The sequence below is a fragment of the Papaver somniferum genome, unplaced genomic scaffold (assembly GCF_003573695.1).
Source record: "Papaver somniferum cultivar HN1 unplaced genomic scaffold, ASM357369v1 unplaced-scaffold_131, whole genome shotgun sequence".
Classification (NCBI taxonomy): Eukaryota; Viridiplantae; Streptophyta; class Magnoliopsida; order Ranunculales; family Papaveraceae; genus Papaver; species Papaver somniferum.
In genome coordinates, this window is record NW_020622270.1 from 2,635,499 (window position 1) to 2,660,236 (window position 24,738).

Here is a 24,738-nt window from a genome sequence, read left to right on the forward strand (position 1 = left end):
TCCCGATCAGTCAACACCTCCGCAACCAGAAACTCATTTTCAGTTTCAGGATCAGACTTTTTCTTCACATTACTTGATATGCGTATGACTTTATGTTTCCATTTTTCTGAGTCGAATCCTAAAGCAATGGACTCCACTTTGCGCTTCGGCGCTTTTCCTTTCCAGGTGACGATGGTGGTTTCAATCCAGGGTGATGCTTCACCGGTGGTGGGATTATACAAGAGAAATGCATCCTTGGTGGTAATACATACCACATCATGCACTACTTGTCTTGGTAATCCATACGGACCAGGACGCCGTAATGGTAATCTCATAACACTGGTTACACCTCTGTAAGGTGAAGCGACTGCGAATTTAAGATTTTCTTTTCCTCCAGACCCATGGTGGTGCTGGATAGATAATAGGAGTTTCTGATGACAATTTTTCAGTCCTGCATGACTGCGTAATAAATCTCTCAATTGTGTCCATCCCTCTTCTAGGAGTATCCTCTCCTCCTCTTCGAGCTTTATACGCCACAACTCCTTGATGGGTTTCATATAATTGATCAGTTTATCGTTTGAGTCATTAAACATCTCATCTTCTTCACGGTCCTTGTAAAACTTTTGGAGCAGTTGGAGCATTTTCAAGCCAGTTTTCTCGATCTTTTTAAGAGTTTTCTTCTTCCACGCGTCATCAGAAACCATTGTTGCTTCCGCTTTTACCTTATTATTAACATCTCCTCCTCCTCTATCTTCTGTAGTTTTGGTTTCATCTACCGCAGTTGTACTATATGCTTTTACCACTTCAGAACCAGGTATAATAGTAGTTGTTCTATCTATTCCAGGGGATGCAAGAACACGAATCATAGATAGTGCTTGAGAATTCGCATAAATCTTTTTCACGATTGCTATTGCCTCCATCTCTTTCTCTCTCAATCAGCGGCTTATTAACAGAAGAACCCTAACCCTCAATCTGACTCATTCTGAGAGAGAGGTAAAGAAGACATGTTGTTGCGTTCTCTCTCTCTCGTGCTATGCCAATCCTAATCCCAAAATCTCTCGCGAGAATTTATGCACACTGGCAATGCGTTTGTATCTGACTCGGGATCTGAATTTGACTCAACCTGAGTCCGTTGTAAGATCGTTTATTTTTTACTTTTTCTGATGTCTGAGTCGCGGTCCGACTTGGCTCATACATTTGAGTCGGAACTATTCGAATCAGGTACTGTGTTGTGCTTGACTCATTGTGCACAAACTAGATTTTAAAATTTCTAATAACTATACTGCTTAATTTTTGAGTCAGATTCAGATAAGTCATATTCAAAATTGATTCAGAAAAATAAATAACGCGTAAGTTTTTGTTTTTTGTTTCTTTGAGTCAGAATTAGATTCATCATATAAGTCATATTCAAAGTTGATTCACAAAAAATCGATAACCTGTAAATAATTATTTTTTAAATAAAATTTTAACCTTTCATCTCAAAAACATAAGTGTTACTCAATGTAGCTGACTGAAAGTATCGTTAGCCTTTTCCTGCGAATCTAAAGGGCAATGGAAAATACACTCTAAGAAATCCTGCGAATCTTTCGGGTACATGGCATAAATCTGACATGAAAGCGCGCTATGGGATTGCGGAGTCATATAACGTAGACTTCTGTCATGTTTGGGTAGTAAAGCCCAAAATTCCTCTCAGTTCCAACAGCCTTGAGATTTTCGTTAAACAATGCGAATATATATGTCTCCAAGTTTTTTCGGGGTCGTCTTGGTGTTCCCGGTGAAAATGCTAAATGAGCAATAAGATTTCTGTTATACATCCGAGCATTATCTATAGTTGCCACCACACCATCACCTCCAGCTGAAGGCCAACCAGTTTCTGAAACAACAATTCTAACAGTAGAACCCCCGGCTTTCTCTAGAGCTGCATACACTGCATCAACCATAGCAAGAAAGAGATTCTTGTATCCGAGTTCACCATCTCTAACAACAACTTCGTTAGAATTGAACAATGCGTAATCCAAACTTATCCTTGGGGTTACCTACATAGGCGAAATATGGGTATACATTGACAAGTAAAGGGTATGATTCTGCTACCAAAAATGCTATGATGGGTTCCATTCGAGGGCACAGTTGTACTTACTGGAATTTTCAGACCGACAGCTTTGAGAGCAGCATCCAGATTTTTCATTGCAAGTAGTACATAGTTTGCAAGCTCGCCAGGTATAACCTCATTGCCTAACGATATGCATTTAAAGAACGTAGTATTTACGCGTGGCATTACATGGGTCTCTACCCATGTTTTTGCATATGACGGGTTTGCTGCTAGTTTTGGAAGATCTTCATTTCGAGTACCGAGAATAACTTCGATCCCGGATGATGATAGAGCTGCTCAAGCAGCTGGATTCGGTTCAAATAAGCGAAGTCTCCGGATATTCCTTGATGTGCACATTGATATGACTTGGCCTGGTGGTGGAATATTGTCGCTCACCATCCCATAGTTCACACCAATACGATATGCTCCTGAAGGCAATAATGAAAATCAGTAACTTATTCAAAAAAGAAAAAACATAAGATAAGTGAAGTGTGATTAAAAGTTTTATAATAGCATGCCTGTATAAGCAACCGAGATCGCTACAACATAAGCAAAAACCAAGAATCCAAGTTTTACTGAAAGAATGCAACTCATATTTGAAACCTATGGCAGTATCCCACCAAAATGAATCTTTTTGTTTTTTGAAATGCGCAAGGCATTAGGTTTTTCATTTAAAAGTGTTAAAGTTTTCAAAAAAGATATTTTGTAGAAGGGTCGTAAGTTTATGGCTTAATTAGGGTCTGCGTCGTAAAACATGTCGTTGATGTGGAAGGGTCGTAGACTAATCTAATTTTTTACCTAACTGCCCTTATGAAGAAAATTAACCTTTCGCATACAGTGAGCTTCACAATACGATTCTGCAACACAAAGTATTCATATGCTTAATTAACCCAAGCAATAAAAAATCGATCAAAAGAATTCACTAATTATTATTATGAGTTTATTCAAGAAGAAAAGAAATCGCTAGGAATTATCATTATGAATAGGCGTTAAATACCATACGAGTCTGGTATCGTTGTTTGAAGTTTGAATTTTGAAGGTTGAACGAAGATCAAAGGTCATCTGTTTTTAGTTTTTTATACCTCACATGTGATCCATTCGTGTGACACAACTTAAGACAGAGGTGACCTTCACCTTAATGGAAAAGTCAAGTAACGGTTAAGTTAACAGTCCATGGCTACCACCCTTCGACATCAACGGTATATTCTAGGACCCGGACTCTGATTAAGCCATAAACTTATCTCTATATTCTTTTACAAAATTGTAATTCATTATGCTAGATTATTTTTTGTACATATATAAATCTGCTAAGTTCCATTTAGGGAGGATTTTTTTGTATTTTCCATACTAACCAATATATATGGAGTATATATACGGATATTCTACGTCTATATATCTGCCCTAATTAATTGATTTCACATTATTAGCGCACAATTACAACATAGAGATGAACTTCACTTTTTTTTCCCTTAAAACTTCCAACCAATTTTTTTTTGGTTTTTTTTTCTTTCCAAGACTTTTGGGCACATGCCCATGGCGCCTAAATGATACTTACAATGATCCAAGTAATTACATGACTTGCGAGTTAACATGTTACGATCTCAGTAGTTGGGTGTAACATGTTATAATCTCAGTAGTTGGGTAATAATTTCTCCTCAAAGGTTATGTGTTGGGAGTCAAAGGTTGTTCAACTTCCATTTGACTCGTTGGAAAAGAGAGCAAAAATTCAGATGAACAACACCTTCCAAACAATGAATTGTGGCAAGAATTACATGAACTAAACTTCACCTTTAAAATCATTCCTTTGAGTACTCAACTATTTAATATCTTTCGTGTGAACAAGCTACTAACAACTTAATTACATACATGGCTTGAGACTTGAGAGTTCATTTTCGCAGCTTATTCCTGAAAGAACATAATCCCATGGCTTCAATAGTTCTGTTCTTGGAAGCTCTACTGAGAGAACACAATAGTAGGCTCCTAACAGTGGATGGTTTTATGTACGAGGAACAAGAGTATCACGATGAAGAGAAAGGAACCGCTAAACTAAGCGGAAATATATTAATAGCGAAGAAAACGAAGTCTACTAGGTACCACGACGGCCAGCATGATAATAAAAACTTTGATGCAAGTTTAGTTCACAGCAGAGAGGATTCATCACAAGCATGGAATTGGAAGCTACCTGACTGCTGTACTTGGCCTAAGTTCTGGTTTTTTACTAAGATTTCTAATTTCTACGCTGTTTTTCTCTGTTTTTGCTCTGTTTTAAAACATCTTTTCTACTAATTAACAATTAACAAACCCATTATATGCAGTGATTAGTAATACTACTTTAGCTTGGAACAGTCCTTAAACAGTTTTAATTAATTCCTTCAAAGAATATTTGAAGCAAGAACAAGATGGATTTTGATTGAATGAAATAGAATTATACAATATTCTATTATTCTTAACTGAATAATGCTACCGAAGAAACAAGTGAAATGTATGCGGATAATTTAGTTGCACATCATGATTCTTATGAATCCCCCATCAGTAGGTCTCCCAGTGTAATGGTTTCAAAGGGCTTCCCAAAAGATGGCCTACTATGAGCTGACAGTGATAGCTCTATCGATACTTGTTGCATTGTTGGCCGGGTACGTGGATCACCACGTAAGCATGAGAGACCAACCTTCATAAAGTGCATTATCTCTTTCTTCATAACATTCGTTGGTGCTCCAACGCACTGGTCCAAGATGTCTTTCAACATTGTATTTTCCCCCGGAATATTTGAACTTGAAGATGATGATGACAACGATGGAAGGAGAGCAGGAGAGAGTAACGCGATGGTCTCAGTAGGGTGTCTCCCATGTAGTACTTCTAGGACAAGCACTCCAAAGCTATAAACATCACACTTCTCGGTTACCTTCATTGTGTAGGCAAGTTCTGTAACAACAATCATTAGTAACAGAAGAAAAGAGAAATGGAAGTGAAACTTACATTAAAAATCTTAGTATATTCATTGACATAACAGTCGTATGTACCTGGAGCAACATATCCATATGTTCCTGCAAGTGATGTCCAATTAGATGAATCAGGCTTTAATATCCTTGCAGTTCCAAAATCAGAAACACGAGCTTCGTATTCCAAATCCAACAAGACATTGTTGCTAGATATGTCCCTATGAACTATTGCTGGTATACAGTCATGGTGCATGTAAGAAAGTGCATCAGCTGCTCCCTTGATGAATATTAACCTCTTTATCCAATCAAACTCTACCGCTTGTTCCCCGTCGCATAAAATCTTTTTTAAACTCCCTCTCTCTACAAACTCATAAATCAAGAATGAGATATTCCGCTCTACACTGGAGCAGAAACCAAAGAGTTTTACGATGTTCTTATGCCGGATTTCTGTCAATGCTTGAACTTCACTTTCAAAAGATTTTAGACCAATTACTTCAGAGCCTTCATCTGATGAGTGAAGCTTCTTCACAGCAACAACCTGACCAGTCGATAATTCTGCTTTGTAGACACTCCCATATCCTCCCGCACCAATGCAATAATTGGTGTCAAAATTTTCAGTTGCCTCAATTATTTCTTCGAACACTAGTTTCCCATCGTAATTCTGTACCGAGAATATGTTTCTTCTTGTGTTTGTATCTGTGAGTTGATCCGCCTGCTCGATATTACCTACTTGTCTTTTTCGCAGGCGAAAAAAGATAGCAAGAAATGTGAGCGAAAGAAACAATGAACCAAACAAAGAAACTAAAATTATCACAAGTCTTGGTTTCACTTTTTTCCTTCCGTTCATAACCAAGGAACCACATGGTTTAAAACCTCCAGAGTGATTACCACACAAACCACTGTTGTTTCTCAATGCATCAAAAGGAGCATTCTCAAAAGCCTTGATGTTTGGAATAGGACCACTCAACTGATTAAACGAAACATCGACGCTGTTCAAGCTAACCATTTCAACAAATGAAGAAGGAATTGAACCAGAAAGCTTGTTATGAGATAAATTTAATATTTCCAGTTTGTTTAGTTTTCCAAAATCTGATGGAATTTCCCCACTCAACTCATTTTGACTGAGATCCAATCGCATTTGTAACGAAATCAAGCTTCCAATGGTTAGTGGAATGCTTCCATTTAAACTGTTTCTCCTCAAATCCAAGTAGAGCAAATTTGAACATTCTCCAAGTTGTTTAGGTATTGGCCCGGTAAGTTGATTATGAAATAGAGAGATTGATTGCAAGGTGGGTAACGTTCCAACTGTCGAGTTACATAAAAAAGTAGGGATCGTACTTACGAGGTTGTTTGTATGCAGAGCAACACTGATAAGAGAGCTAAGCCTTCCAATATCACGAGGAATGACACCAGAGAGTTGATTTTGGTTAAGGTACAAAATTTTTAGGTTGGTAAGATTGCATAGAGAATAAGGGATTGGACCACTAAGATTATTTATCGACAACTCAATATCAGTAAGAGAACTTAGTTTTCCGATTTCATTAGGAATGGTTCCAGAAAGTTGATTTTCAAAAAGGAATAATGTGTTTAGGCTGCTGATATTACATAAAGAAGGAGGGATTGGACCGGTTAAATTGGTGGTGGACAATTCTAAGTTGGTTAAAGATACAAGCTTTCCAATTTCTTGAGGAATTGGACCAGAGAGTTCGTTTTGAAAAAGGCGCAGAATGTTTAAGTTGCTCAAATTGCATAAAGAAACGGGGATTGGACCATGGAAACTGTTTGTTCCTAAATCTAATTCAGTAAGATATTGTAGCCTTCCGATATCTTGGGGAATGGTGCCAGAGAAATGATTTATAAAAACACCTAGATATCTTAGATTAGTCAAATTGCACAAGGCAACAAGAACTGGACCAATGAGATTGTTTACGGACAATTGAACGTCAATAAGAGATACTAGCCTTCCAATATCTACTGGAACATTACCGGATAATTTATTTCCAAAAAGATATAGAGTATCTAGGTTGCTAAGGTTACTTATAGAAGTGGGAATTGGACCATTAAGATTGTTTGCGGCCAATTCCAAGTCCGTAAGAGATGCCATCCTTCCAATTTCTTGAGGAATCTGACCAGACAGTTGATTTCCAAAAAGATACAGGTAGTTTAGATTGCTCATGTTACATATAGATGTGGGAATCAAACCAGTGAGATTGTTTTTGGAAAATGCTAAGTCAATGAGAGACCTCAACTTTCCGATATCTTGAGGTATGGTACCAGAAAATCGGTTCCGGTCAAGGTATAAAGTTTGTAAGTTGCTCAGGTTAGATATAGAAGTAGGGATAGGACCACTAATGTGATTGTGAAAAATACTAAACAAATTCATATTTGTAAGGAATCCTATTTCTGGTGGGAGATGTCCGGTAAGTTTGTTCACGGAAAGATCAAGGTATGTCAGTTTAGAAAGATTACCAATTTGAGAGGGAATGGATCCGAAGAGTTTATTCTTGCTAAAGTCAAGACTAACACAATTGATGAAAGATGAGAAGTTGAAACTCTGGAACGTACCTCGTATATTTGAACTTGTTAAATTCAATTCAGTGACACTTCCATCATCATTACAAGTTATTCCGTGCCACTTGCATGGACTTGTTGTATTGGCAGTTGGAACTTCTCTTCCAAGAATGAAGGTAAGAATCAGATTGGTTCTTGAGGGTTGATTTCCATTTCAAAAGAGACTCTACTTCTTCTCCTACTACATGTAACTGTTTCCTATGATTTAAAGAAGACGATGCACCAACATAAGAAACATCACCAACACTGTACACTGAAACAAAAAACAATGCTAGTACTACTTGTAACAACATTTTTGAAAATTGAAAGACAGTTGATCACCAAGTCTTCAAAGGGAGTGTGCTATTATATGTAATCACATCGTTGTAATTTGATCTTATCTTTCTTTACGGTTGTCCACATACACGGAGTCTGGATGATCCTACAAAAGCCTTCACAAAATGTAATAATGACTTCCCCAATCTGTACGTTGGAAAATATATGCATGAGTGTGACCGTTCAAAAAATTTCAACCATGGAATCGGAGGATTTTTTTCTTATAAGGATTATATGAGAAAGGGTCCTAGCAGACTCCCAGGCTATATATGATGCATCCATATTGATATGGGGATTCTTCATTTTTCAATTTTCATAAAATAGGGTTATGGGATACGGTGGGATATTGTATTTGATAATATTTTATTCTACTAAAAAATCATAAAATAAAAAAAAATCCGATAAATGTTATTTTGAATATATTAAAGTGAGCAATCATTAAATTTTCAATATTTTGGCTTTCCGTCTTATTTATGTTAATCGAATGGAAAAAATATATGCACTCCGATTTCTCTCTAAACAACATGAAGATCATGATTGCACGATAAGCCTTAAAGCTAGATTTTTCTAACACCGTTGTTTTCTTTTTCTCTGAAGCACCATAAAAATAAATATCAAATCTTTTTTCTTTATAGTTAACAAGTTCTTGGGTTTAGATATAATCATTCGATATGTTCATGAGTACAAATATCTATAAACATTTAAATTTTATGTACAAATTTATAAAATATATAGATTTTGTAAAATTATAACTAATTATATTGGAGTTGGAAGCCTAACAAGCTAAGCTCTAACAACATACTACTACATTTATTAAACATGTTGCTGAGCTAGCCTACCAGCGAGCCTCATCGGTAACCTAGCCAAGGTAGCCGAACCGGATGGGAGCTGAGATTGTGTCACAAGGAGGGCAAACTAACTATACCTTCCATATTAATTTCTGCAATATTACGCCATTGGGGGCTCGAACCTGGGACCTCCTGCAACCCATGAAACTTCGGAAATGGGAATGGTCAGCTGAGCTAGATTTTGTATAAAAAAATAAATGTTAAATTATAGGAAGTATCCCCTCATAGAGTATCTGAGAGGTTTTCCAGAGTATCCCATATCCTTTTTGTAATTCAAAAAAAGTGACACTTTAAATGGAGTATCTGATAAGTATCCCCAGGTGCCTCCTAGTATCCAATATTGGTACGGCGCCGATACAAATACATCACTAATTTTGAGAAATATCCGTGCTTCATAGCTCCCAAGTAATTTCCTTGGAAATGTATCATCGCTAACAGGGGTCCTAAATTATTGGGGGTGTATCAAATTTCGTATAAAATATTTTGTTCTATATGAATTTGTTACACTTCCAAATAATTTAATACCCCTATTTAGCAATGCTTCGAATTTTGTTCTATATCGAATTTGGTGTCTCGGTGAAGACCCCTTTTTTCCCGATTGTCGAAGATCTTGTTTTAGTATGTGAAAGGCTTTTTTAATCTTACCACCAGTTTAGTCTCAGTCTAAAGTTTTGGTTTTAGATTGTTGGTGGTGCATCTCCGGTTATTCCTTTTTCAAGCCTTGTTTAAACTTGGTTTGTGCTTGTAATTCTCTGGGGATGTATCTGATTTAGCTTTCAGATGGGTTTGCTTTTGTTTAGTTGATTTAAAATAGTTATGGTTAACAAGGATGTGTTTCCTTCCTCGGCGTTCCTGTGTTTTTTGATCAGGATTTGGTCCCTTGAAAGGATTCTAGAGATGTTTTTATCCAAATATGTCTCTAGGAGAATTCAAAGAAATCAGCTCTTTTTGATTTACATACTTTAGCATTTTCCCAAAATCTGCACCATAATCGGGATACCCGGCCAGCTGACTTCAACTCCAATTCAGGTAGTGTTGAAACCAGAAACAAACCATTCTCGATACCTCACACCTTGGTCCTCAATTACAATTGAGGACTCTTCAGTAATGCCTTAGACAAGATGAATATTCTTGCCGCAAGTAGCATATACATCTTCTTCATTTGTCTGAAGTAGCAACATCAGCAATCTCGGAACCTTATTGATATTCGAATAAGCCGGTGAATCCTTCACATTCACTTGCCAAGTTACTTCAAATTTGTAGTAGTTTTTCTTGTTTTAGGAGGTTTATTTCCTCTTTAATTTAGTTAGTTTACTCAAAGCTTAAGTCTGTATTGTTTTGGTTGCTTTATGTTAGTCTATAGTTTCATATTAGTAATAGTAATCTTTAGTAGAGACATTATTAGTACTATTATGGAGTTGTCTTTTGACTGCACCAAAATCTTCAAGACATAGATTAGAGACTTTTTCAAGCCACAATCACAGGGCATATTTCCAAAAGATGGAAAGAACAAGAGATAACCAGATATCGACGGGGCAGTACTCATCAATATTTGGACGCAAATCCCTGGATAGTAACTTCATTCAATTACATCGAACCACACTACCATCAACCAAATACCTATGAACATTATTATGTCCATCAAAAATATAGCTTTTTTTATGGAAAGTATTGATCGGAGGCCTTTTGACCTTCGACTTCGATTTCAACAATCGCCACCGATGTAAGTTTGATATGAATACTGCAACTCACACTGTACTCCAATATGAAATTGTAATTGATAATGTAATGGCCGTCTAGTAGTCTAATAAATTTAATGTTTCAAAAAAAAAAAAGAGCAATGCTGGAAATGAGACCGTGATCCGTCGGAAAACTGCCTTGTATAAGGGACGAGTGGGACCCTATCCAACTATTCTGCCTAGTGCTGTTTCGAATCGGTTGTGCTTATTTATGAACGACGACAGTCTGTTTGTGTTAGTTAGGGTTGATGGGTGTCTCTATCTCATGTCCAATCCGTTGCATATTATGAAACAGTGGTCTACGGCTCTTCGGAAGTCAACTGTTTGACCGGGATCCAAGCTCCCAAAGTTGATCATTTTGGGATTTTTTTTTCCTGCACCCTAGCTATGATAAATTTATTGGAAAAGAAAATGATATTTTAAACCTATGGTTGAGCCATCCAGAACCGATACGCATTGTCTTGCTCCGTAAACGTGAATAGGCCAATTGGTGCTACTCTCGCAGGACCCAGACACTAGCTTGTGTGTTAGGTCCCTCATCGCTTAGATCATCAGCTGGTGAAAGTTAAAAAGTTTCCGGTGATCATGAAATGGTAGAAATGGCAGAATCGATTCAGAGTCTTCGAACTCGTCATTGTCTAGTCAGGAGAGATTGATTCGATCATTTTATGTAGTTACAATGCATGTATCACGAATAATAATAATAGTAACCGTAAGTAAAGTACAGAATGTAAATAAGACAATGATTTACGTGGTTCAGCACTAAGGTCTACGTCCACGGGGGCTGGTGTTTCACTATGTATTTGAGAGTTACAAAGATAGTCGAATGACTCTGTCTGAAATACGAAGCTAGAAGGGGAAATAGAGCTCATACTTACTCTTCCTATTTCTCTCTCTTTCCTATGCTTTTCTATTATAAACTGGTCGACCCCTTCTCTCTTAGTGGGAAGGGGTATTTATAGGGATAACACTTGGGGTCCACTGCTAAGGTCGACTGCCACCTTATCTTCTTGTTCTTTGTGCTGATCCTGCTGGTGTATTTGTCTTCAACCGATGCCCCCAACGGTTATGCTTGGTGACGATGGATCACCTCTTTTTCCTCCAAAGGTTGGTTGACATGTACACTATGTATAGAGTGTTTAATACGGGTGGTTGGGCTGTCTGCACGTGCCAGACAACTGTCTGCGGCTCCCGTCACATCCGCGTCATCTAGACTAACCCTCTCCGTTGATCTTAGATTCTTCTCGATATGGGGTAAAGTGAATCCTTGGGTGATCTTCAATGCTTCGCGGTGGCTCATTCTTTCAGTGCACCATGATTCCTAGCCATCAGATCAGTTCGAGGATAAATATATACTGATGACAGATGCTTCTTGGGTGTTGATACGTGCCATCGTGTCTAGATGTTCCAAGCTATGTGTTCTCCACGTGTAATCCCTTAGACACGTGGCGAGTGATGAATTATGTGTATCCAATTTTCCCCTTTTCTTTTAAGTTTGAAGTTGGTCAAAGTTTGGAGAAAAATCGTCGTCATGTTCATCTCTCCTTATTAACTTCTCCTTATTCTTGGTGCACGTTTCCCACTATTGGCATTAACTTTCCCTTGAATAATGGGACGGTTTTATCTTGCTTTTCTTGCTATAAATATGACAAAATTTGCAAGTGAAATAACTTTTATCCTCTTCTTTCTTCTTGTCAGTTCATATTCTTCATTCTCTGAATTTCTTCACTCCTTTTTTTTGTTCTTTAGCCATTAACTTCTACTGGTGTTGTTTAGAAGTTCTCAGAGATTTTACGCCGTCGCTATCCATCAGGTGTTCTGCAATTGTCTTTGATCTCATCGTCGTACTTCTGGTTCAGGTATGAAGTCATCTTCCTATTGATTTTGATGGATAATCGTATTTGTGCTGCTGTTTCTAGGTTTTGTGATGAAGAACAAAACATACGAAAGTATATACTTGCCCCTGTTCTTTATCACAAAACCTATGGATTCTTTGTGATAGCCATGGACGAATTCGAGTCTTTCATTTTTACGAGCTATAGGGTTTTTGAATATGATTAAGTTATTTATCTGTGTTTTTGGTGATATCCCTGATGAACTGTGAAAGCTTGCAAAATCTTGGTTTTTGATTATATATTTTATCTAATCTTCGTAATACTTTGGTTCCCCTCGTAGGTATGTCTGATCGTAATCGCATTCCTTATTAGAATCCTCCTTCGAGCCCTTGTAGATCTCCTCCGCCCAGAAGTCCTGATATATCTCCGGTGAAGAGTGGTCCATCTAGATCTCCCAGCCTGATCCTCGAGCCCAGAAAGCTCCGTCATCGTCAGGTCCCAGGGTTTCGATTACGAAGAAGGGGGACCCGCCTCGGGGTTCTCGATATGCTGTTAATCGTCTTGTGGCTAATCCCTCTTCTCAGCGTGCTGAGCCAAGGAATGTGCAGCATCCTTCTCCCCAGCGTTCCGAGCCATTGAACGTTCGACCTCTTCAATCCTTGCCACCTCAAACTATGACGCAACCTTCGAGGTCTAAAGATTCGCAAACCACGGCTTCGACAAAAGATCCTTCAGCTAAAACCGTTGTGCCCCCAGTGGATCTTCCTAGGAATCCATCGACCAAAAGAAAGGATTCTGACTTAAGTCCTCCAAACACGAAGAAATCCATGTTCAGTGAACCTGCTAGCTTTGACGCTGCCTCGGTTATACGAAGTGTTTCGGTGGGCAAGAATAAGGTTACTTTCAAGCATGTGGATCTCTAGGTGTTCAAGGAGAAACATGGCCTCGGGCCTTTTGATATTAATTTTGTGCACCGGACGAAGATCTTACCTATGATATGATCGTGAATTACAAATACGATGAATTTCACTTGTTGACCACTCTGGGAGCCTTTGAGGCAGGTTTGATGATGCCCTTGTATAAGTATGGAGATTCTTTTTACTATGATGTTATGGCCGATCGTGAAGGTTCTACTTATAATACTCATTGTCACTCAGTAGTATAGCTGAGTGGGAACTATCTTCGGATCTTGAAAGAGTGTTATCTTCGTAGTAAGGGTGAGACGATGATGACATGCTATACTCCTGATCCTGCCGAGAGAGATTTGTATACTCCTGCAAATTTTAACGCCTCTTTTGGAGACTATGTCAACGGTAGGAATCGTAATCCATGGAGTGTAGGTATTCATATGATTCCTACTTCCCATGGTGACATTCGTCTTTTAAGCGAAATGAGTGACTCGAATCTTCGTTATGTTCCTGGCACCGAAGGGACCTCTCAGCGAAAACTTTTTCCCAACCTTGAAAAGATTAAGCGTGATCATGACTATGAATGACATGCCACCGTTATTGAAGTCATTGGTCCTTGGGCTTATGGCTGGGTGCTTGGGCAGCATGGGTGGCGTCCTATCAATAGCAGTCAACCTCGTGATAGTGCTCCAGCTCGTTATGGTGATTTTTCCCCTGGAGGTTAAACTTCGATGGTATGAATTTTGAGTATGTTGTTGATGATGTTGATGAAGATGAAAGCTCCGATGTTGTCCTTCCTTCGAAGGGTAATGCCGCTGTCAAGGTATGGTCCCTTATGTATTTGCCCATTTTATTCTTAGTTTGAAATAAATCGAAGTATGAAGAAAATAGTCTTCGTGATAATTTAGCGAGTATCCTGCTTAGTAGACGAAGAGGCAGAAGAAAATTGATCTCCTTCAGTCTTCCACTGTTGCTGCAGAAGGGGAAGATACTCCCGACGAAGTTACCATCCCTGTGAACGATGAATTCGTTGAAGAAGAAGAAGAAGAAGGCGAAAAAGCTACCGATGATGAGGAGAGTACATAGACCTATCCTCATAATCATGAAGATGGTGAGAAAGCTAGTGGCGAATCCATTGAGGAGGAAATTGTCGCTGGTGGCTAAGGGGGTTTTCCTTTTGATGATCTCCATCATACGATCCCTGCGCGGTCTTCTTCGGAATTTTCTTTTGGCAAGATTCACTCTTCTGGTGGATCGATCGATATTGATGCGATGGAGATAACTTCAGATTTCTCTTTGCTTTCTCCAAACAATGAGTGAGACATTCTTGGTGAGACTAATGGTGAGAAGGATGTTGACCTGGAAAAGAGTTTCGATGGTGAGGATGCCGGAGCTCTTGCTGCTAAAGAAGCTGAGAAGAAAAAATCCGTTGATCAAGGGGTTTCTACTAATGGAGGGATCGTTGCTGGTAATATGACTGCTGATGGAGGTAAGACTGCTGATGGTATGGGGACCTCTGCCGATGATAGGACCGCTTCTGAGAGTTTTGATAAGGCCATGTTGTGCGATGGTGACGATAGTACACTTGATTGTCCGATGAAGAAGCATTTGATGTTCGTCCCTAACCCTGCTACAGTCTTTGCTGGTGAAAGGGATTCCGATTCCTTCACTCGGCAGAAGATGCAGCTTTCATCTCAAAAGGATGTCACCGATATTTGGGAGCAACTTCTACTATCCTTTTAGTTGATCCACCTACCTCGGTTGCTGACATGATGGAAAATAGATGATGGGTATCAATATGGATTCCCTCAGCAACGTATTACTGAGGTATTTCATCGTTATTTTTCTTTTTCTGAGTTGATATGATGCCTTTCCACTAGCGATTTTTTTTATTTTCTTGTTTGGAACATAGATTATGAGGAGCGAGTATTGCAACCATACCCTGTATCAGTTCTTCAAGGCGAAGGCACTCAAGATAGAGGCAAAGCTTCGCCATAGGTAAGAGGAATTAACCGCTGCTGAAGCTACTATCGCTGCTAAGGATAAGGAGATATTGGATTTGTCAAATCGGCTGAAGGGAAAGAGAATCTTGGTGCTGAAGAAGAGAAGCTTCGTCTTGAACTTGCCCTTGTTCGCAACGATCTGGAGAAGACTCGTAATGATGTCGCGTCTTCTAAAGGTTCGTTTTCTTTTCTTGCCACTTCTTCGTCTCTCTCTTTTGTCTTCTTAGGGTGTTGTCTGAGTCTCCCTGCCCTATCTTCGGCGGGTGATGTTAGAGAGTTAGTTTGGGTTTGTAATGAGAGGAATCTGAAAGCTTCTCGGATTCAAGAGTTGGTGCAGAAGATTAAGGATGGGGATAATAAATGGGATTCCCGGGCCGATAGTTGGCGGGAACAGCGGAACCAAATGGTTATTGTACATAATTGTTATATTACCGATCGTCTTCGGTTCGATGGCGCTCTTTTGTGGACCCGTGATAATTTGTGTGCGGCTCGTGAAGATATTTTCGTTTAGAGACCAAGGTGACAAATTTGGAATAAGAGTTGCGCCAGGCCCGTTCATCCCATGATCCCTCTTGCGTCTCTTCGGTTTAGTGGCTCTGGGTTGTTGACATTGTCCACTACCATCCTTCGGTCTTGATTCAATAGCGACGTCATAGAGTTAGCCTCGTCATGCGGATTTTCTACCTCTGCGCTGTGGGCGATCCTATCTTTGAGTTGCTGATTCTCTTGTTCTAGTAGTGCCACCACATCTGCATACACCGTCTTGTTCTTACTTAACTCTTCTAGATCCCATCATTTGGACGGAATGGTTTTGTCCCTGGTTCGGTGTTCCCACTTGCACTTTTCCACCAGCTGCTACCGTGTGATCTTCATCAACGATCTGTATCAGCGGGACTGGCGGATCAACATGCGGGGCTTGGAGCTCCACCTGTTGTTGCGCAGGCTGATTTTCTATCAGGTGGGGTTGATTGGCTTGGAGTGAATGATTCTGTTCGTTGGTGAGCGGCATCCCGTAGAGAGGTTGATGTATCACTGATTCTTCCATTCCTTCACGCTGCTCATTTGGGCGGGTGGCCGCTGTCACTTTGGAGGCTCCTTCTTTGACGACTGCGGCTTTCAGCGCTTCCGCTGCTATAGCGCTGGCATCCATAGGCATCGTGCTTTTAGCTCCGTCTTGTTTATTGTCTTCTGGTTTAATCTTTTCACCTTTTTGTTTGCTGCGTGTCATAACCGGGGTTATCCTTGGTGCATCTTTCGATGATGCCTTGGCTTTTCCTACATTCTTCGTTTTTTCCATCTTCGATCTTTCCTTCTGCACAAATAATACATCATCGAAGAAGTGATATCCGCGTGGGTTTGGTTAGTAACATTAGTCCAAATTAAGCACCATGAAAGATATGAAAAATCCAGAAATGCAGGCCTAGAGAAACATTCATGAGGATAGAAAAGTTTGATATGGCAGATCCAGTAATTAAATACGTAGAGATATTCGTAGATCTGAAAAACATTTTTAAGGAGAGCGTAAATCAATGAGTTTTAATTACGCTACACGTGGAAGAGTGCAACATTCGAAGGAAAGCATAAATCCAACGTTCTAAAAATGCATAGATCTGCGAACTTTGAGCGCAGAAAGTAAATAGATTATTGAAAGTAAGTTTAACCTCTGAGCGAAATGTATAGCTGGAAAGAGAACCGCTTTTGAAAGAAAGATTTTATGAATAAAACCGCTTTTAAAGGAAAGATTTTAATCGTCGGCTTAAGTCCGAACACTATTATTTAGAGAATAACACGGGGAGACAAAAAAATAAGTAAAATCACAGGATAAGATAAAACTTTTACCGGGACAGAGTCCCTGTTTCTAGCGCCAGATTGTGAACACATAAATTACCATAGCATCCACGTGCTCACAAACAATATTCGCATTCATAAATTAAAGCGTTAAAAGAGATGAAACAAATGTGAAGTGATATAAGACACGATGAGTCATCGACTCAGAGTCTTCAGACTCGTCATTGTCTAGTCAGGAGAGATTGATTCGATTATTATATGTAGTTATGATGCATGTATCATGAATAATAATAATAGTAACTGAAAGTAAAGTACGGAATGTAAATAAGACAATGATTTACGTGGTTCAGCACTAAGGCCTACGTCCACGGGGGATGGTGTTTCACTATGTATTTGAGAGTTACAAAGATAGTCGAATGACTCTGTCTGAAATACGAAGCTAGAAGGGGAAATAGAGCTCATACTTACTCTTCCTATTTCTCTCTCTTTCCTATGCTTTTCTATTATAAACTGGTCGACCCCTTCTCTCTTAGTGGGAAGGGGTATTTATAGGGATAACACTTGGGGTCCACTGCTAAGGTCGACTGCCACCTTATCTTCTTGTTCTTTGTGCTGATCCTGCTGGTGTATTTGTCTTCAACCGATGCCCCCAGCGGTTATGATTGGTGACGATGGATCACCTCTTTTTCCTCCAAAGGTTGGTTGACATGTACACTATGTCTAAAGTGTTTAATGCGAGTGGTTGGGCTGTCTGCACGCGCCAGACAGCTTTCTGCAGCTCTCGTCACATCCGCGTCAGTTAGACTAACCCTCGCCGTTGATCTTAGATTCTTCTCGAGATGGGGTAAAGTGAATCCTTGGGTGCTCTTCAGTGCTTTGCGGGGACTGGTTCTTTCAGTGCACCATGATTCCTATCCATCAGATCAGTTCAATGATGAATATATACTGATGACAGATGTTTTTTGGGTGTTGATACGTGGCATCGTGTGTGGATGTTCCAAATTATGTGTTCTCCACGTGTAATCCCCTAGACACGTGGTGAGTTATGAATTATGTGTATACACAAAGGTTGTTCACCTTCGGTTTGACTGATTGGAAAAGAGGGTAAAAATTCAGATGAACAACACCTTCCAAACAATGAGTTATGGCAAGGATTACATGAACAAAAACTTCACTTTTAAAATCATTCGTTTGAGTATTCAACTATTTAATATGTTTCGTGTGAACAAGCTGCTAACAACTTAATTACATATATGGATTGGGATTTCAGAGTTCATTTGAGGCTTATTCGTCTGAAAACATAATCCCATGGCTTCAATATTTTTGTTCTTGGAAGCTCTACTGAGCCAATACGACCGTCGGCTGCTGATTCTGGAGGGGTTTATGGAGGAGGAGCAAAAAGGTTGTTATGACGGAAAGAAACAAAACGATAAACTCAGGAGAAATATGTTGGTAGAGATGAAAATGATGTCTACATGTTACCATGACCGCCGGCATAACAACAAGAGCGTTGATGTAAGTTTGCTGGTTCATAGCAGGGAGGATTCATCACGGGGATGGAAGCTTCCTGACTGCTGCATTTGGCCTTAATTCTGGGTTTGCACTTTGCACTATTTTAACCCAGTTTTCTTTTGTTTTTCACTCTGTTTTAGAACATCCTTTCGATTAATTAATCATTAACAAACCCATTATATGCAGTGATTAGTATTTTACGCTCCACTATACAACAATATAACCTACTTTCATCCAGGCATACATATATAGACGTTAAGACTCGACTACAAATGTGTCGATGCTGTCTTAAGACCCATGAGCCCATGATAATTGTTCTCATGCACCCAATATTGTGATCTGATTATACGAATGGCATAATAGTTCGTGCTATATGGAGGAAAGGGACCTGATGACTAACAGCACGTTTAAAAGTTTTAGCCAAATTCTTAGCTTTACGCCTTGTAAATGACTGAATGATTAATGGATCTCTCAATGATAGTCACTACTTTGGTGGCTTGGAACTTTTCTTAAATAGTTTTAACTAATTCTTTTGAAAAATATTTGAAACAAGAACAAAATGGAAGTTGATTGTTTCAAAGGGCTTTCTAAAGGATGGCCTCCTCCGTGCGATTACGTACCCAGAGCTCTCTACCAATGCTTTGCAAGTTGGCTGAGTACTTGGATCGCCATATATGCACGAAAATCCTAGTTTTAGAACATCCTTTGGTGCTCTAATGCATGGGTCTAAGATGTCTTGCAATCTTATGTTCTGCCCAGCGGTACTTGAAGGCGAAGGCGATGATGATGATTAAACGAGAGAATAGGAGAGAGAATCATGATAATTTCAGATGGATTCCAAAGCTATAACGAGTTTATTAAATTACAAAAATACCCTATTAATAAATTAAATTCTCACCCTAATTTAATCACTTTTATTTCAAATCAAAAATAAGTTTCATATTTTTCCCTCTCCTTCCCTATTGGCCGAACGCCCGAGAAAAAGGGCCCTCTAAGCTAACGCCGTAGACTTCTGTCATGTTTGGGTAGAAAAGCCCAAAATTCCTCTCAGTGCCAACAGCCTTGAGATCTTCATTAAATAATGCAAATATATATGTCTCCAAATCTTGTGTGGGTCGTCTCGGTGTCCCTGGTGACAATGCTAAATGAGAAATAAGATTTCTGTTATACGTTTGAGCATTATTGATAGTTGCCACCAATCCATCACCTCCGGCTGAAGGCCAACCAGTTTCCGAAACAACAATTTTAACAGTAGAACCGCCGGCTTTCTCTAGAGCTGCATAAATTGCATCGACCATAGCATCAAAGAGATTCTTGTACCCGAGTGCACCATCTCTAACAACAACTTTCTTAGAATTGAACAATGCATAATCCAAACTTATGTCCTTGGGGTTACCTATATAGGCGAAATATGGGTATACATTGACAAGTAGAGGGTATGATTCTGATGCCAAAAATGCTACGATGGGTTCCATTACAGGAGCCGTCACGGGTGAAAATTTCCCAGCAGAAGGTGGATATGATATCCCCAACACATTCGAAGGTACAGTTGTACTTACTGGGATTTTTCGACCCACAGATTTAAGAGCCGCATCCAGATTTTTCATTGCAGGTAATACATAGTTTGCAAGCTTACCAGGTATAACCTCATTGCCTGCCGATATGTATTTAAAGAGCGTAGTATCTATGTGTGGCAGTACATGCGTCTCTACCCATGTTTTTGCATATGATGGGTCTACCGCTAGTTTTGGAAGATCTTCATTTCGAGTACCGAGAATAACTTCGATCCCGGATGATGATAGAGCTGCTAAAGCAGCTGGATTCGGTTCAAATAAGCGAAGTCTCCGGATATTCCTTGATGTGCACATTGATATGACTTGGCCTGGTGGTGGAATATTGTCACTCACCATCCCATAGTTCACACCAATACGATATGCTCCTGTACGCAATAATGAAAATCAGTAACTTATTCAAAAAAGAAAAAACATAAGATAAGTGCAGTGTGATTAAAAGTTTTATAATAACATGCCTGTATAAGCAATGGAGATCGCTACAGCATAAGCAAAAACCAAGAATCCAAGTTTTACCGAAAGAATACAACTCATGTTTGAAAGCAGTGGCAGTATCCCACCAAAATGAATCTTTTTGTTTTTTGAAATGTGCAAGGCATTAGGTTTTCATTTAAAAGTGTTAAGGTTTCCAAAATTCTTTATTTTTTTTGTACATATATAAATCTGTTAAGTTCCCATTTTGGGAGGATTTTTTGTATTTTCCATACTAACCAATATATATGGAGTATATATATACGGATATTCTACTTTTATATCTCTCTATATATATCCGCCTTAATTGATTTCACATTATTAGCACATAATTACAAAATAGAGATGAGCTTCACATTATTAGCACATAATTCTACGTTTATGACACTATATATCTGCCTTAATTGATTTTCTCGTTCTTTTCTAAGACCTTTCCTAAAGATGTTTATACTCGTGCATTACTTTTGGGCACATGCCCATGGCGCCTAATAATACTTACAATGACTCAGGTAATTACATGACTTGCGAGTTAACATGTTACGATCTCAGTAGTTGGGTAAGAATTTCTCCTCAAATCATACATATGTATGGTTATGTGTTGGGAGTCAAAGGTTATTCAACTTCCATTTGACTCATTGGAAAAGAGAGCAAAAATTCAGATGAACAACACCTTCCAAACAATGAATTGCGGCAAGAATTACATGAACTAAACTTCACTTAATATGTTTCGTGTGAACAAGCTGCTAACAACTTACATTAATGGGTTGAGACTCGAGAGTTCATGTGCAGCTTATTCCTGCAAGAACATAATCCCATGGCTTCAATAGTTCTGTTCTTGGAAGCTCTACTGAGGGAACACGATAGTAGCCTCCTAACAGTGGAGGGTTTTATGTGCGAGGAACAAGAGTATCACGATGAGGAGAAAGGAACCGCTAAACTCAGCGATAATATATTGATAGCGAAGAAAATGAGGTCTACGAGGTAATTTAATGCAAGTTTAGTTCACAGCAGAGAGGATTCATCACAAGCATGGAATTGGAAGCTACCTGATTGCTCTACTTGGCCTTAATTCTGGTTTTTTACTAAGATTTCTGATTTCTACCCTGTTTTTCTCTGTCTTCACTCTGTTTTAAAACATCTTCTCTACTAATTAACTATCAACAAACCCATTTTATGCAGTGATTAGTAATAAGTACTACTTTGCTTGAAAAGTTCTTAAACAGTTTTAGTTAATTCCTTCAAACAACATTTGAAACAAGAACAAAATAGATTTTGATTGAACGAAATACAATTATACAATATTCTAGTACTCTTTAGTCTTTACTGATTTAGTTGCACATAATTGATTCTTATGAATCCCCCATCAGTAGGTCTCCCAATGTAATGGTTTCAAAGGGCTTCCCAAAAGATGGCCTACTCTCAGCTGGCAGTGATAGCTCTGCAGATACTTGTTGCATTGTTGGCCGAGTACGTGGATCACCACGTAAGCATGAGAGACCAACCTTCATAAAGTGCATTATCTCTTTCTTCACAACATTCGTTGGTGCTCCAACACACTGGTCCAAGATGTCTTTTAACATTATATTTCCCCCCAGAATACTTGAAGATGGTGATGACAGCGATGGAAGGAGAGCATGAGAGAGTAAGGCGATGATCTCAGAAGGGTGTCTCCCATGTAGCACTTCTAGGACGAGCACTCCAAAGCTATAAACATCACACTTCTCGGTTACCTTCATTGTGTAGGCAAGTTCTGTAGAAACAATCATTAGTAACAGCAGAAAAGAGAAATGGATGTGGAACTTACTTACATTCAAAATCTTAGTATATAAATTGTCATAACAGTCGTATGTACCTGGAGCAACATATCCGTATGTTCCTGCAAGTGATGTCCAATTAGATGAATCTGGCTTTAAAATCCTTGCAGTTCCAAAATCAGAAACACGAGCTTCATATTCGAAATCCAGCAAGACATTGTTGCTAGATATGTCCCTATGAACTATTGCTGGAATGCAATCATGGTGCATGTAAGCAAGCGCATTAGCTGTTCCCCTGATGAATCCTATCCTCTTTGTCCAATCGAACTCTTCCGCTTGTTCTCTATCGCACAAAATATTTTTTAAACTCCCCCTCTCTACAAACTCATAAACCAAAAAAATGAGATTTGTCGCTCTACACTAGTGCAGAAACCAAAGAGTTTTACGATGTTCTTATGCCGGAACTTCGCTTTCAAAAGATTTTAGATCAACTACTTCAGAGCCTTCATCTGATGAGTGAAGCTTCTTCACAGCAACAACCTGACCAGTCGATAATTCTGCTTTGTAGACACTCCCATATTCTCCCGCACCAATGCAATATTTGGAGTCAAAATTTTCAGTTGCCTCAATTATTTCTTCGAACACTAGTTTCCCATCGTAATTCTGTACCGAGAATATGTTTCTTCTTGTGTTTGTAGCTGTGAGTTGATCCGCCTGCTCGATATTACCTACTTGTCTTTTTCGCAGGCGAAAAAAGATAGCAAGAAATGTGAGCAAAAGAAACAATGAACCAAACAAAGAAACTAAAATTATCACAACAAGTCTTGGTTTCACTTTTTTCCTTCCGTTCATAACCAAGGAACCACATGGTTTAAAACCTCCAGAGTGATTACCACACAAACCACTGTTGTTTCTCAATGCATCAAAAGGAGCATTCTCAAAAGCCTTGATGTTTGGAATAGGACCACTCAACTGATTAAACGAAACATCAACGCTGTTCAAGCTAACCATTTCAACAAATGAAAAAGGAATTGAACCAGAAAGCTTGTTATGAGATAAATTTAATATTTCCAGTTTGTTTAGTTTTCCAAAATCTGATGGAATTTCTCCACTCAACTCATTTTGACTGAGATCAGATCGCATTTGTAACGAAATCAAGCTTCCAATGGTAAGTGGAATGCTTCCATTTAAACTGTTTCTACTCAAATCCAAGTAGAGCAAATTTGAACATTCTCCAAGTTGTTTAGGTATTGGCCCGGTAAGTTGATTATGAAATAGAGAGATTGATTGCAATGTGGGTAACATTCCAACTGTCGAATTACATAAAGAAGTAGGGATCGTACTTACGAGATTGTTCGTATGCAGAGCAAGACTGATAAGAGAGCTAAGCCTTCCAATATCACGAGGAATGACACCAGAGAGTTGATTTTGGTCAAGGTACAAATTTTTTAGGTTGGTAAGATTGCATAAAGAAAAAGGGATTGGACCACTGAGATTACTTATCGACAACTGAATATCAACAAGAGAACTTAGTTTTCCGATTTCATTAGGAATGGTTCCAGAAAGTTGATTTTCATAAAGGGATAATTTGTTTAGGCTGCTGATATTACATAAAGAAGGAGGGATTGGACCGGTTAAATTGGTGGTGGACAATTCTAAGTTGGTTAAATATACAAGCTTTCCAATTTCTTGAGGAATCGGACCAGAGAGTTGTTGGATTAATTCAACATTAAGCCTAAGATAGTCTCTAACAAGTTGGTTAGGATAAGAAAAGGCAATTGATGTAATCCTAAGAGAATTAGAAGTCATCTAGTTCTAAGAAAAGGAAAGACATGTAATAAGGTAATAGGACTAGGAAAAGGAATTCATAGTTCTATATATATATGATCACCAAAGTTGTGGTTGATCATATGAGAAAGATTAGAGCTTGTGTTTAGTTTTGAGAGATTTTCTAAACATCAATAAAGAGAGTTGTCTTTATATAAGCTAAGATTGATCTTGCAGTTACCATTAATTGGTATCAGAGCTTGTCTACACCGAGTCATGGGAGACGAGAGCACCATCATACGTGCAAAACAGTTCACGCCACCATCAATATAAGTTCCAATCCTCAACGCCACAAACTACACAGTATGGGCCATGAGAATGAAGGTATTGATGAAAATCTACAAAGTTTGGGAGACAATTGAACCTGGTACATTGGACCCAGACAAAAATAATGTTGCCATTGGATTACTCTTTCAAGCAATACCAGAATGTCTTGTTCTACAAGTTGGTGAACATGAAACTTCAGAGAAAATTTGGGATGCAATAAAGGCACGTAATCTTGGAGCTGATCGAGTTAAAGTAGCCCGTCTGCAAACCTTAATGTCTGAATTTGAAAGAGTGAAGATGAAAGACACTGATACTATTGATA

The 24,738-nt window shown here is 38.8% G+C and overlaps 3 protein-coding genes and 1 pseudogene across 4 annotated transcripts; all 4 read right to left on the reverse strand.

The window, feature by feature from the left end:
• Nucleotides 1–1,616: 1,616 nt before the first annotated feature.
• Nucleotides 1,617–2,506, reverse strand: LOC113332414 (annotated as a pseudogene).
• Nucleotides 2,507–4,455: 1,949 nt separating this feature from the next.
• Nucleotides 4,456–7,970, reverse strand: LOC113332506 (probable leucine-rich repeat receptor-like protein kinase At1g35710). 2 transcript variants are annotated; one of them, XM_026579044.1, is made up of 2 exons: nt 5,089–7,970; nt 4,456–4,990 (listed from the first exon to the last, which is right to left on the reverse strand). In XM_026579044.1, exons 1-2 carry the CDS (start codon nt 7,388–7,390, stop codon nt 4,584–4,586), a joined length of 2,709 nt encoding a protein of 902 aa, XP_026434829.1. In that variant the 5' UTR covers nt 7,391–7,970; the 3' UTR covers nt 4,456–4,583. The 2 variants fall into 2 exon arrangements, with proteins under 2 accessions (XP_026434829.1, XP_026434830.1); XM_026579045.1 differs by having other exon boundaries at nt 4,802–4,970.
• Nucleotides 7,971–19,485: 11,515 nt separating this feature from the next.
• Nucleotides 19,486–20,631, reverse strand: LOC113332415 (putative glucan endo-1,3-beta-glucosidase GVI). The gene is made up of 2 exons (XM_026578961.1): nt 20,556–20,631; nt 19,486–20,465 (listed from the first exon to the last, which is right to left on the reverse strand). Exons 1-2 carry the CDS (start codon nt 20,629–20,631, stop codon nt 19,486–19,488), a joined length of 1,056 nt encoding a protein of 351 aa, XP_026434746.1.
• A 726-nt stretch (nt 20,632–21,357) lies between these two features.
• LOC113332417 (receptor-like protein kinase 2) lies at nt 21,358–23,627 on the reverse strand. Its single transcript, XM_026578962.1, has 3 exons — nt 23,287–23,627; nt 22,421–22,581; nt 21,358–22,318 (listed from the first exon to the last, which is right to left on the reverse strand). Exons 1-3 carry the CDS (start codon nt 23,625–23,627, stop codon nt 21,918–21,920), a joined length of 903 nt encoding a protein of 300 aa, XP_026434747.1. The 3' UTR covers nt 21,358–21,917.
• Between the last annotated feature and the right edge of the window lie 1,111 nt (nt 23,628–24,738).